Below are 14,892 nucleotides of genomic sequence, written 5' to 3' on the forward strand. Positions count from 1 at the left end.
TCCAATTCCTCTTAACGATTCTGGTTCCATTAACGATTCCTTTAGCACTTTCATATTTCATTAGTTTATTATATTTTTTTTTTATAAAACACTACTGATTAAACTATTACAACCTAGACAGTAACAATTCCTGGTTTAAAACGACGTCATAAATAAATACACGCGGTTCAGTATGCCAGTAACCTATTTGAACAATTCAATTAGTGAATCACATTTTGAACCGACTCAAAAGAAGCATTTACTCGGGAGTCGGGCTACTTTGGTTGGGCTGTGTGTTAGTGATTCACTACAAAGAACCGACTCATACGCATCATTCGTTGGAGAATCGGACTATGCTAGTAGTCACGCTGTATGTTTCACACAGATTCAGAGGCTGTTATATTATGGTGTTCTATCCGAAACGGCGGGAAAACACATGTTCATGAAACATCCACCACATCATGAAATGAGAAAGAACCGTTTATCGATTGCGAATCATAAACAGAAACGTAAATAGTATCGGCTACAAACGTGAAGAAGTTTCTACTTCAGACAACTGTTGAATACACAACCACATCGTCAGTATAGGCTTTATTAGCATGGGAAATAATAACAAGGGTGAACATCTCAATTAAAATGTGGTGGTCGAACTGTATGGAGAAATACAAATCCTAGAAGAGGACCGAACGATCAAATATGCGGCGGCAATTCAAACTTACAACTTACTGCCGTAACGTTACACAACCGTTGAATATAAAGTGCTTCGGAAAACATACCTATAAACTCCATGGTTGATATCGATCCCGCAATCAGTTATAGTCACATCCCTCCAAGAAAACAAAATGAAACAATCCCAGAGAGCAGATGAGATGAGCCGAGCCGGTGTTCAGTCAGTGAAGTCTCTCACACCCCCTTCACTCAGTCGATACACTCACTGAGGAATGCAGTAAAGCCTGAGTCCGCTCCAGTCAAACCCACTCTGTTTTTCTCCGTGTCTATTGAAAATCACAACAATGGCTGTCCTTTCAAAAGGATCCTTTAATCTATAGACGACAAGCACACTGTCCATCTTCAGACATTAAATTACCAGGGATGCAGGGGCGTAGCCATCATTTCAAAAGTGAGGGGGACAGAATGTCAAGTGTAATACCATTTTTTTTTTTCAGACTTTTGTTGACCGGTTTTTGCTTAATTGGCTTAATATGCTATTTATTTTTAAAGCAATAAAACAGAAAGAACGAAAGAAAGAAAGATGTTCAGTACTTTATATCGCACATGCAGGGTTTTTCCTGGCTCCAAACTAGGCGGAGGTGGTAAAACCCTGATCATGTATTTTAATAAAAAGATAATAAAATTTGTATTTTTCATAGACAATTATATAGCCTACTGTCTTTGTGGGTGGAGCTCGGTACCTCTAGGGGGGTACGGGGGCATGCCCCCCCGGAAGAAATTTTTTACATTTTAAAGATAAATTCATTAATCTGGTGCACTTTGAGTCACCCGAATCTGCTGTTAAAAATAAAAAATCCACCCGCCATCCGCCCAAACCTATGATATTTATCATCACAATTACAATTATTCAAATTCTCAGTGTTAAGCATGATAATATGGTAAAATGTCACACTGAAGTAGGCTGCTTTAAAAATAACATTTATTTAAAATAAAAGTTCTTCTTTTGGCAAAATTACATTTCCTATAGACTAAACAGAGGCTCCCTTCAAACTTAAATTGTCAATATTTTATTACATCACTGTTGGAAAACACTCTTATCAGAATACATTTTTTACCTTATAAAGGGCATTTTTTCCTTAATTTTAATAAATGTAGCCTATGCTCCATCTTTCATTTTAAACTAAAACAGCGAAACTTTGTTACCGTCAGTGTATTATCAACTACAGGCAATCAATCACCACTTAACATTAAATTAAATTAAATCAGAATCATCCTTGCATTAGGCTATCTGTGATTCCCTATTTATTATTAATATTATTAATATAATACTATTTATCTATCTATCTATCTATCTATCTATCTATCTATCTATCTATCTATCTATCTATCTATCTATCTATCTATCTATCTATCTATCTATCTATCTATCTATCTATCTATCTATCTATCTATCTATCTATCTATCTATCTATCTATCTATCTATCTATCTATCTATCTATCTGTCTGTCTTACTAAACTAAAACTTTCCAATTGAAAACCTTCAAACTTCAAGCTATTAAAACTACTTCAAACTTTCTGGTTAGGCTTTTTCAAGAGAACTTAAAGTTTGTCATCATGTACACGTTACAACGCTGCCTGATTCAAGCAGGCTGTTAATGCATGAAAATACTAATTCAGCATTAACAATCACCATGTTTATTCTAATTTGAAGAGCTTTGGCAAATAGACAGAGTTTATTCTTCATTGTGCAACCCAATTCGGATACCACATGACAACTTACAGTGCTTGACTTTTTCGTGAAAAAGGAGTGAAGAGTTTTTTTTTTTTTTTGCCGTTTTGAACTCATTGCGATGACCTCTATGAAAAAAATGGATTGGGCGCGGATAGGCGTGTCGTGATGCGCGAGTGACTGATTACCATGGAAACGTGAAAGTCACGTATGTAGATAGACTATCCTTAACTCTTTGGATTTTAAATCTCGATGTAGGCTATACACACCCGCGAAAACCTCAGCTTGTCGTGGACACACTTGCCCTATGAAAAAGTGCGGGGGACGAATTTACATTTTATAAAAAGTGGGGGGGACACGTCCCCCGCGTAATCTACGCCCATGCAGGGATGTACTTATACTATATCACAATTACAACTATATACATAGCCTCGGCTACACACAGACACACACTCTTTATTCTCAGTCATCATTATATGGGAGGAAAAAAGATGCAAGGACGGGATGACAGTCCCTAAGATCAAATTTTTTGAAGAAATAAAGCCATAATAAATAGCCTATAGCATTGATTATGATAATCGACATGACCAGAAATATAAAAGTATGGTTGCACTATTGTATTTCACTCATTGTGTAACACATTTCACCTGTTACATGCGTGAGAAAGGACAGGAAAATCTCAGTGGTGCATAACAATATAGTGGAATGAATGGGGGAAGTGAAGCAGCTGGATGTACAACTCGACTCGATTTTTCTGAGCAACAGCATTGTGTTGAACGCTATTTCATACTGTATGTGGATTCAAAATAAATCAATTCAACAATTAGCCTAATGTCACAAGAAAGCAAAAAAATACTGTAACTAGATTTGCATTTTCAAAAGACATGTAATTCATCAAAAGTTTGGTTTATATTTGAAATAAGCTTAGGATTTAGGGTTTGGTTCAGTGTAAATTAAATTTGGTTGCTGTGTAAAATATTATAGATAGTTAACCCTCAGAGTCCTTGTTTAAATCAATTAAATAATGCCTATTTTTCACTTAATATGGGATATTATTGAAGCTACATATAACTGCAGCTCACACTGTGAAATGTATCATGGCAACAAGTCTGGCAGGGAAAAATTTGCAATTTGAATCTCCCAGCATGCCAAAGTCACACAATATGTTCACTGCCGACTGGCATCATTGCTGACTGTTTTAAAGATATTTGATCTATAGTTTTCCCTTCCAATTCTAAGGAAATTTAGAGATAAATGTTGCAACAATGCAAAAAAATGCATCAGAATGTTGCAGAAATGCATACTTGGTGATTAACAATTTTTAATGTTACCCACACAACAGAGTCGATACAGTAAATCAAAGATAAGCTAATTCAAATCATTTTTAAAAGATTAAACTTTATAGAGTGCAAGATGGTTGTTTGGAGATGAACAAACTGAAGCTTCTGTCTTCTAGCTCACTGGAAAAGCTTTTATAGAGGTCAAAGCAACTGCCTTCCAAGCCTATAACTATGTATTTGGAGTTATTTTATGGGGAGTCTGTGAGGTGCAGGAATATTACAGGATCCTGATAGTTTAGAGAATGACAGAGGAATGCTCTGGGATGAACATAACCAAAATCCAGGCTTCTAACTTGCTGGGAAGGGTTATGGAAAGTTAAAGCATACAGAAATTTTGTAACCCTAAAAACCCAGCATTGCAATGTATTTGTTTTACTCTCCTCTAAACTAATGGCTCCCTAAAAACATGGTCAAGAAGAAAAATGCAACAAGAAAAATTATGGTCTTAATATTAAAAATATTACAATATTACAAAAAAATAATACAATGACTTTAACCTTAAAGAGCAGCTACTAATATTAAATATGATGCATACCCTAGAACTTCATTCTTATGGAAGCTTATGGGTAGCAATATTCAATTTGAAATGTAATATGCAAAATGGCAATGCAATATGTAAAATGCAATGCATTTCCGTATTTAAATTTACATTTTCCATAACACATGTGCAACGTTTGGAGCAAAATGATCATTCGAATTCACTAATATAATTTACATTTGTTATCTCCTACACTAGTTTTGACATATAATTTAAACATATATTTTAACCAGCAGGTACTGGTGGTGTGATGGATATTTTCTTGCCACACTTTGGGCTGCTTAATACCAACTGAGCATCGTTTAAAAGCCACAGCCTGCCTGAGTAATGTTGCTGACCATGTGTCCATCCCTTTATGACCACAGTTTACCAACTTCTAATGGCTACTTCAGCAGGATAACGCAAAAGCTCAAATCATCTCAAACTGACTTCATGAACATGGCAATAGCCCCTTTCACACATACAGTCCTTACTGGTAAATTACCAGTAAATTACTAGTAAGAGATCATGTGTGAACAGGACCTTTTCAAAAATACTGGTAAATTGGTCCCGGCAATTTACCAGTAAGGGAAGTTGTAACATTACCAGTAAAGGAAGTTGTAACATTACCAGTAAATTACTGGTAATGCGCTCTGTGTGAACGTGGTATGAAGATTACCGTTTATGAGCGTCCCGTGTTTTTTAGGAGCAAAAACGCACTCTGTTTGATCATCCCCTTATGCCAATGTCAAAAATGTTATCAAATTGAACAGATAGTGAAACTAGCTCTTCTCCTCATGCTTGTTATTATTATTATTATAAAGAACACTTATTAGCATGTCCGGATGGACATCGTTTTATTATAGGCCTATAATTGATGCATAAACAACAATCAGTTGTTATAAATATATGCAATTAAGAAAAATAACATTTAAATGATCATTTTGCTACAATTTTTGCTTGAACATGTTAACCATACCTTATCATCTGTGATTTTAATATATCATTGCATTGCCATTTTGCATATTACATTTAAAATTGAATATCGCTACCCATAAGCTTCCATAAGAATGAAGTCCTAGGGTATGAGATTTAATATTAGTATCTGCTCTTCAAGATTAAAGTCATTATAATATTTCTTTGTAATTATTTGCATATTGTATTGCCATTTTGCATATTACATTTCAAATTGAATATTGTTAACCTTAAGCTTCCATACATTGCTTCCCCCAAAGAGCAAAACAAAGATATTCAGCTATCAACATACTGGTAGCAGTTTCCCTTGCCCTAAATACGCCAGGAAGTACTTTTGATCTCGCCCACCACGTAAAAATGTGATTTTTTTCAGGACAGCGTGCCCCATGACACTGCTCACTGAACTATTTTCATCCTTTTTATTTCTTTCAATAAAATACTAAAAAAAAAAATGTTGCACAAAGACAGACTTGGGGAACAATATAAGTAGATCTGTAAAGCTGAGACATCCTCCTCGCATTGACATGTATTAATAGCAAAATCAATTGGACATATTAGGTAGTGCGACAAGATGCATTTCATCTACCAAAATAGATAACCATTATTCTATTTTAGTCTCTATTAAACGCTTCATTACTTTTACCCCAGAGGTTAAACGGAACATTTGGATTTTATCATTTCAAATATCGGATTTGAAATGGATAGCTCATCTAATAATTAAAATGTTGTCATTATTTACTACCCTCTTTTAGTTCTAAAACTGTATGACTTAAGTTTTCTGTGGAACACACAAGAAGATATTTAAAAAATATATATATTTATTTACTTTTGTCATACAATAAAAGTAAATGGGTTCAAATGTTGTTTTGAACCCCATTTACTTTCCTTGCATGGACGAAAACCACTGAAACATTAATTCTACAATACATCTTTTGTGTTCTGCAGAAGAAAGAAAGCCAAAGTCTGGAGTGAGGGTGAGTAAACAGAATTTTTATTTTTTTAGCAAACCTTTTAAATCAGATGTTCTCCTCTTGTACGTGTGTGTGTGTGTGTGTGTGTGTGTGTGTGAGAAAAATGAAAACCAACATCAACCATCCAAACATAGTTTATAAATATCTCTGTTTGCTATGTGAGAGAAGTCAGAAACTCATTGTCTTGACAACTGTGAGAAAGACGGAGCTGTAGCTTCAGTAAGTGATGTATCTCTACTAAAAATATGTATGATTCACAGATCGAAACAAACTAAAAACCACGTATGATCTCACAAAATTTTTGTTGCTGTGAATTCAACAGCCTCTCGAGACTCAACGTGTTCTGAATGGCCTCAGAATTCCTCTTTGTCAAACAGAACGAACATTAACATATAAATAACCCTCTCCTCTCGCTCTATGAATCCGTGGCGGTGCAGCTTACGAGGGTCTGGAGAATGAATGACTCTCTTAGTCACAGAGATTTGTGCATTTCTCTGACCGCTGCCTTTAGCAACCGGCCCACTGGGTCAGTGTCCGCACCCCCGCACGTACTGGCGCTGAATGTGAGACCAGTCAGAGGGCAACTTCAGTTATTGCCTCCCCCCCCTCCCCAGGCCTGGAAGCGAAAGCACCCCGTCCGCAGAGAGAAACAGAAAGAAAACACATTGACAACAGTGAGTTTTGTTCCATGGAATTACATTCCTCTAAACTCCTCCTCGCACAAGCACGCCCTGCCCGCAGAGGTCGCGGGATCAAATCTATCCAAACGTACCGTTACTCAAACATAACGAAACATTATGAGAAAAAGTGCAGATACGGAGGGATGAATAAGACGGAAATAAAAGAGAGAAGGGATGTGAATCATAATTCTTACAACCACTAAAAATTCCCCCTAATTAATCTGCTTTCAGACCAGTTTGCATTGGGTAAGGACTAGGGAGCTTCCGTTTGACTCAGTTTTAGGGATAGCCAATTCCAAAAATCTAAATTGTGAAAGCATGTTCTTATCCTCATGCCATTCAACCCGTTTGACTTTCTTTCTTCTGTGGAACACAAACAATGACATTTTGATAAAGGTCTCATTGTTTTTTGTTCATACAATGAAAGTCAATGGGGTCCAATGTTGTTTTGGACCTAGTGCTGGGCGGTTTGACCAAAAATCAACATCACGGTTTTTTTCTAAATTATACCGGTTTCACGGTTTTTACCGTTTTTTTTTTTTTTTTTTTTGCAAGCATGATGGGTGTTAACCACATTTTCTACTGAGTGAGAGAGGAAATACTGCAGTAGATTTACTTATAATGCCCTATTTTATTGTCATGAGTGAATATTATAGAAAAAATCCACACTAATATTAATAATACAGGTTTGCAAGGCTGTTTACAAAGAGGTGCCAGCAGGACGCGCTTTAGGAGCGGCAGAAACAGTGGTTTCCCCGGTAACGGCTGTACACAAAGCAGCAACGCTCATAAACACTGCTTTATCAGGAAAGATAAAGAAAGATTCAATCGTAATAACAAAGAAACTTTTCTAAAGACCGTCAGTTCACTTCAGATACGTTAATACAGTATAAAAACACGCGCGCCGCGAGAAAAAAGACACTCTCACCCCCACACGTCTCGTGCCCATTCTAGTCAATGATTGTGTTTCAGATCGAAGCTTCCCAGAAGCGGCTCTCCGCGCCGCTTCGCTAAATATAGGCGCCTAGTCTATTTTGACGCACCGCGTGGAGGACGGAATAAAACCTTGTCGCAGCTGTAATGCGCCGCAGACGTGTGTTGTAAATGAGGGGTGAGACTGTGTCGCGCAGCGCCGCGTTCCGATTAAAGCGACATACACCGGTATTGCGGTATATTAAAAATTCATATCGTAACAAAAATAAACACCGGTATTCGGTATGAACCGGTAAACCGCCCAGCACTATTTGGACCCCATTGACTTTCATAATATGAACAAAAACAGTTGAAACATTCTTCAAAATATCTTATTTTGTGTTTCACTGAAGAAAGTCATTAAGGTTTGGTTCAACATTAGAGTGAGTAATCGCTGACAAAAGCAAGACAAAACAATCTCATGTAGAAACAATGAGGGCAGCGTGTGTGTAGGCTATATGTGAAGAATTATGCATTTGATTCTGCCGTACAACTGATCTTTGTTTTTGCGAAATATTCTGCAGTTTTTAGCATGCATATTTTCGCCCCCAATCTGATGTTTCTCTAAGCCCTGCGTTGTTGCCTTTTAAATCCACTGCTTTGTTATCCTGATCCTCCGTGCTCGTGGCAGTGGACTCAGAGTAATGGCCCTGGTGTCACAAATGCACCTACTGACGTGATTTTGTTCATGATTCACCTCATGCTCTGCCTGCTAGTGCGCAAATCCGTATTCTATAAGCTGCAGTGTGAGTGTGCCCGCTTAACAACATCTTAAAGCTACAGTAAATGCTAAAAGAGTGCCATTTGATCCACCAGTATAAGCTTCATATTTGAAATCTTACAGACCGAACAAAAAAACCTCTGTCTAAAGTATCTAGAGGTCCTTTTATTGTTTGAATCAGCGTTTCCACACCTTTTGATCAATGACGTTTCCAATGGCTCGTGATTACTGCATGAAATTGATTTATTATTATATTTATATATAAATTTATATTTATTATTTATTTATTAAAGTATTTTTTAAAAAGACTGCAAGAGAAGTTTCTAGCTATTAAAAAATGTAGTCTAAGCATAACTACAATAAAATACATTCAGAATAAAAATAAAACCAATATAAAAATGATTGATTATAGCTTAAGCTGATAATTATATTGATCTTACATCCAAAAACTGATAGATATTTGATATTCAATTTCTATACTATACTTAATCCTCAGAAAATAAGACGAATTATTTGCTTTATCTTGTCTGATAACTGATACATGGCTGATATTAAAATTCTGTATTCTACTTGTATCAAACATTTTAATGATTTTGAAAATACAACAGTAAATTAATTATTATTTGCTAAAAACTACATTTAAAAATGTAGCCATTTATCAATGTTATCAAATATTAATAATGTTAACTTTAAAAAATAAACTTTGCATGTTAGTTAGATAACAGCAAAGATAATCTAAATGTAGAAATAGGCGGAAAGGTATGAACAATTAAATATATAATCTGATGATAACCCTATTCAAATTTTGTATTCATGGTTGTTCTGCCTGAAAGAGTGCAGAGTGCAGTTTTACCATCTTAACAGAAGCACCACATGGATCTTACCTAACATGGAGGTTCCCTCTGGTGGAAACTCTGGGAACGGTCCTTCAGAGGGCACACTAACTGTCCTTCTAAGGCTGCGGCCCTTTGATGAGGATGCTGTGGGGCTTTCATGGACCTCAGATGGCATCTGGGAACAAGTCAGAGGTCAGAGGTCAGTAGGTGCAGGTCACAGGGGTACACATTCTAACAGCGGGTAAGAAAGTCCTTTTCCCTAACATTGCTACTAATTAACTAACCGTTAAACTGAATCTGAAAGCAACCTGCCAATCAGCAACTATATCAATACATTAAGTGAATTGATTATTCCCTTTAATAACCTCAAGGTGAAATCGGTTGCCCTGCACAGAGACAGTGATGCGCTGCAATCCAGAACAGAAGAGGACAAATCATTAAACTGCAAAACAAGTCGCTTTATAACAGTTCGGATGGGACTAGTTTTCCTCAAGAAGGTCAGTTAAATTTGCTTTGCGATTTTATTCGATTCACAAATCATATGTAAATAATAAATTACATCCGTAAGCATTTAACCCTCAAAAGGGGAAACGTACAACAAAGCACAAACATCATCTGCGTGTCTTTCTTTAACCGTCCCTCGCTCTTCATTAGGAGGGAGAGGAAGAGAGAAGAATGAGGGGATAAAGCATAGGGAAGGAGCGCTCTCACCTCTTCCTCCTTGTTGAGCAGGATGAGCTGGCTATCGGTCAGGATGCAGTACTTCCTCTCCCAAACGCAGGGCTCCGTGAATGGCGACTGGCCGCAGGAGAAGTGGTGGCTGGCCGGCCCCTTCACATCTGTGCACAGGGGACAGAAAAGACATCTCAGAATGGGTTGCCACAAGAAAGGATCACCACAAAAACAAGTCCTCTTCATTTTAACAAAGATTCTCTTCAAGAATGAGCAACGCTTTTAATGGGACTTCTAAATGCGACTATATATTCCCTCACATCTTGCAGAAATAGACATGGCCCTTAGAGAGGCACAAACTCGCTCCTCTTCTTTATTTAATCACCAGTTCACATCACAAAAATAGACTCCAGACAATGATGCTGTTCATAAGAAAATGAGTCACATTGGACTCATTAAATGCCACTGTGTAAGCAATTTCTGCATCAATAGCAGCACCAAACTAACTTGTAAAAGTAACGACAGTCTCCAAAACTGCCCTCCATTGTTTGGACAAACATTGCCACCCAATGTCAGAAAGATTCCAACATTTCTGGGCCATATTCAGTTGTTTCAGAGACATTTTTCTTTGAAATAACATGCTATACCATGCACAATAAGACAAGAGGACTATATTAAGAATGTATAGTTTGATTTCACCTTTGAAGAGCAAATGTGTAAAGTGTTCCACACACTGCTGCCTGTAGAGAGCAGCGTTACACTGGTTTACAACGTTGCTCATGTGCTCCAGCAATCCACCTCTTTAAAAGGAGTCAATCTCAATACGGGGAAAAATGACACCGGAAAGCTCAATTCTTTGCATATCTGTCAGAGCAAACAAAACAACCCTGTTAAGGGCAAACATCTGCTTTTTGAAAGCAAGAACTGAGTGATTAGATGCGTTAGGCTATACCTTTCAGAGCAACACAGGAAGAGTGCATTTTGGGAATGGTCACATATCACATACCAACGAGTGGAAACACTTGTCAGAGAACATTACTGATAAAAAGCCTAACGGTCCTCCTTGTCTATTAGTTGATCATTTAGACCTTCGCTAAGCTTCATCAATCAGTTCTGGCTGACAGTTTTGCTGTACGGTTGACCAGAGTGAGAGACAGAATGAACATGTCAGGATTCAAGGTCAGAGGTCAGCCCGCCCTGATGTCACTCTAGATCAGGCGACTGGGCCGTTTGTGGCCGTACTTGAGTTTTTCCCAGGCCGCATGACTAAATTAACACCACACAGACGCAGAAGAAAGTGACGCAATGTGTCTCAAGAGGACGGGTGTGACTGCTGCATCTCCGCTTGGTTATTGAACGCAGTCTTGCCCACGACTATTTCCACATAAGCTATCAGCCTAAAGCAATGTTAGGATGAAAACGCACAAGGGAGAAAGAAAAAACACTGGCTCTTTGAATGAGGTAAGATCAGGAGATTGAGCGAACAGAGAACTGATAGAGAGATGTAAAAAGAGGAAACTGACTAAAGCGGAGACCTAAAAAAAAGCCAAGATGGTGTGAATAGAGCTTTGTGAAGAAACAAATGGTCAATATCTTTTATAGGTTTCTTTTCTTTCATTTTCTCTCTCTCTCTCTCTCTATATATATATATATATATTCGATAAAGTTTTAAATATGGACATTTTTCTTACAAGAACGCAACACTTCACTTTAGAAGGCCTTTATTAACCCCTCGGATCACAGTTTCCACAAAAATAAAGAATTTAGGATTATTTATTTATTTATTTATTTTAAGAATATTAAAATGTTAAGCATACAACTGTTTTAACATTGATACTAATAAAAGTTTTTCTGAGCACCAAATCATATTAGAATCATTTCTGAAAGATCATGTGACACTGAAGACTGAAGTAATGCTGAAAACAGTTTTGCCATCACAGGAATATATAAAAATTTAAAATATATTAAAACAGAAAAAACTGTTTTTACCCTTTTTCTGTATCAAATAAATGCAGCCTTGGTGAAGTTGGTGAGCGTAAGAGACTTCTTTAAAGAGCAGTAAAAAATTACAGACCCCAAACTTTTGAATGGTACCACATCAATGAAACATGTTAAAGAAAATAGACTAAACAATAAATAAATGAAAGTTTTAAAATGATTCTTTGATTCAGACAGAACTGATTAGTTTTTTTTTTTTTAATCAAACTTACTAACTCGTTTAATGTTGTTTTTGCCATTAAACATTGAATCAGAGACACTATTAGGATTCAGTTGGCAACCTACACTGACATTTAATGGAAAAAGAAAGTCATACCAGTGAGGAATGACATGAGGGTGATTAAATGATGACAGAAATGTAATTTTTTGGTGTATTATCTTTAATTATATCGACCCGCCCCAGCTATGAACAAAAGAGGTAGGGAGAGATTGAGCTCAACATTGACAACGAAACAAACTGTTCTTCTATTTATTGCTCTGCAAACAAGCATACAACTGTGTAAACAGACATGCTTTAATGGGTGTTTGGATAAGTGCTGGAAGGCAAACGAGGGAGACTGACGGCGCTCCACTCAAGGCGGCTGTGGAAAGATGGAGGTGAAATGTGTGGGAGTGGAGGGAGCCAGTCCAATCTAAAGCCTGTCTGTTTGAGACGACAGCTCGCGCTCAGCGGCACAGTGGCAGCATATAACATATGGACGGGTGAGATAAAGTGTCTTCTCCAGAGATCTCATATGCCATTAAGAGATGTGTGAAGCTGTTGGCAAAGCAGTTGACAACTCCATCTGATGGAACACATTATCTTCCATAATTATCTACGCATGTTGAGACTCCCCGGCACGAGATATTCAAAAATAACCCTGTTCAATAACACCAATGTTTGCATTACAAATGTGTAAATTCTGCACCACTTGCAATACTTGACAACTTTTAACCTCTGTGTACAGTCTCGTTATTTAAACTTCATCAGCCAGCATCATCTACTGTGCCACACGATGGCGTGACTGTCAACGCAGCGCCAGAGGAGATTTATTATTAGGATTTTTAATTGCATCTCGTACAGTTTCACTGCCTCTGCATTCTTGTGAGGATGAGGGCTTCACCTGCGCCTGTTCATACTAGCTATGTGCAAATCACTGCTTCTCTCTGGGGAGAGTAAAAGGCCAGTGAACATTGAGGATCAGAGATTTCTCAAAACCAGCAGATGGAACAGCCTCTCAAAAGCCTTTATTGTCGCCTTTGGAAAGAACTCAATAGTGCTTTCAGAGCTGAGAGTTCTCATTTACATCTCACTGAAATAGTCTTGATTGCACATGGAAAGCTAGGCATTGCATATACATTTAACTTAATTTGCAGCAATATTATTGTAAAGCTTTAGAACACTGGACATTTATTTTATGTATTTATTTTGTTAATTCTCTCACAGCCTGGATGGAGGAGAGTTCTTTGCAGATTAATATTAACAAAACCAAAAAAAATGTATTGTGGGGCTAATAATGCATGTACACTTTTTAAGCCTTAATTAGGTTAAGCCTTACTTAATGGAGAAGACATTGAGCAGGTGGGGTCTTTTAAATACCTGGCTGGGTACGGAGATTGACTCCCAGTTTAAGTTTACTGAGGAAATTGAGGAGTTTTAATATTGAAAAGGACATTCTAGTTGTGTATAAATCACTCATTAAATCTGTGCTCACTTTCAACATTGTACACTGTAAAAAATTTGGAGTAGGAATTACTTGAAAAAAGCTTGCTAATTTTTTTCACTCAGAAAATGCTAGTAAATTTACAACGTTTGCCAAGTAAAACCTAAACATATTTATCAGTAGCTTTAATTAGAAATCTTTAAGTTAAATTTACTTGGAATATGTAATTAAGTAAACTTTACTTAACCTAGTTAAGTAAAAGTAACAAAGATAATAAGTAATTTAACTTGGCTAGTAAAAGGTCGATTAACATCAATTTAGTTGAAATTTCCTTTGCATTACATTTCACTCAAACAATATTATTGAATTATACCAATCATTTATAGTATGTGCTTTACTTAGATTATTTAAGTAATTTATACTACATCATGTCAGATGTTAAGTCTCACGTAAGTGCAAATACAGTACCTCAATACTTGGTAGACAATACACGATGACGGTAACATTTGATGGATCATTTTTGTGTTTGAATGTGTCATTTTGAGCAGAAAATTTACTCGAAATGTCAAAAAATGGCAAATTACTAATCCTGACAACAAAAGCAATGATAAAACAGTGTAAATACAGCTGGAAAACAGTGAAAAATGAACCTCATTAATTATTCAAGGTCCAGTGCATGATGGGAACCCCAGTATCAGAAAAGTTGAGTAATTTTTACTTAATTTTATTGAGTAGATATGTACGCTTTCATTTCTACTCGCTTGAATTAAGTACTGATATGGAATTTACTTAGATTTTTTAATTATTGCCTGGACTAACTTTTTCATGTAAATTACATTGTTTTTTTTCAGTAGTATTTACTTAACCAAAAAATCATTTTTTACAGTGTATCGTGGTACAACTCTCTTTCTGTTAAATGCAAAAACAGACTTTTAAGGATTATAAACATGGCTGGTGAAATGGGGGGGGGGGGTAACAATCTTAAATTGTTGTTGTGTGGTTGTCTTTTGTATTGTTTGTTGAGCCCTTGTGTAAAGACAAATTTCTACTCCTGTGGGGATAGACAATAAAGCTTTTTTGAATTTGAATTGAATAGAAAACCCAGGATAAACTTTTTAAATCAATATATTTCCATGATTTTTTCCAGTTGTTCATGATGGAACAAGTAAATCTACATTCATTTATC

The 14,892-nt window shown here is 36.6% G+C and overlaps 1 protein-coding gene across 5 annotated transcripts in view; it reads right to left on the minus strand.

Moving 5' to 3' along the window:
- rasal2 (RAS protein activator like 2) overlaps positions 1–14,892 on the minus strand; it is an 83,239-nt gene that overhangs the window by 39,175 nt on the left and 29,172 nt on the right. For 4 of the 5 annotated variants that reach the window (XM_081375559.1, XM_081375558.1, XM_081375557.1 and 1 more), the window contains exons 2-3: positions 10,105–10,232; positions 9,442–9,568 (exon numbers count right to left, since the gene is read on the minus strand). In XM_081375559.1, the coding sequence (XP_081231685.1) occupies positions 9,442–9,568; positions 10,105–10,232 (255 nt within the window). Of the gene's footprint in view, positions 1–755; positions 1,035–9,441; positions 9,569–10,104; positions 10,233–14,892 lie in introns of those variants that run through there. The other variant, XM_081375561.1, reaches the window with a different exon arrangement.

The sequence above is a fragment of the Scardinius erythrophthalmus genome (genome assembly GCF_964197995.2).
Source record: "Scardinius erythrophthalmus genome assembly, chromosome: 9".
Lineage (NCBI taxonomy): Eukaryota > Metazoa > Chordata > Actinopteri > Cypriniformes > Leuciscidae > Scardinius > Scardinius erythrophthalmus.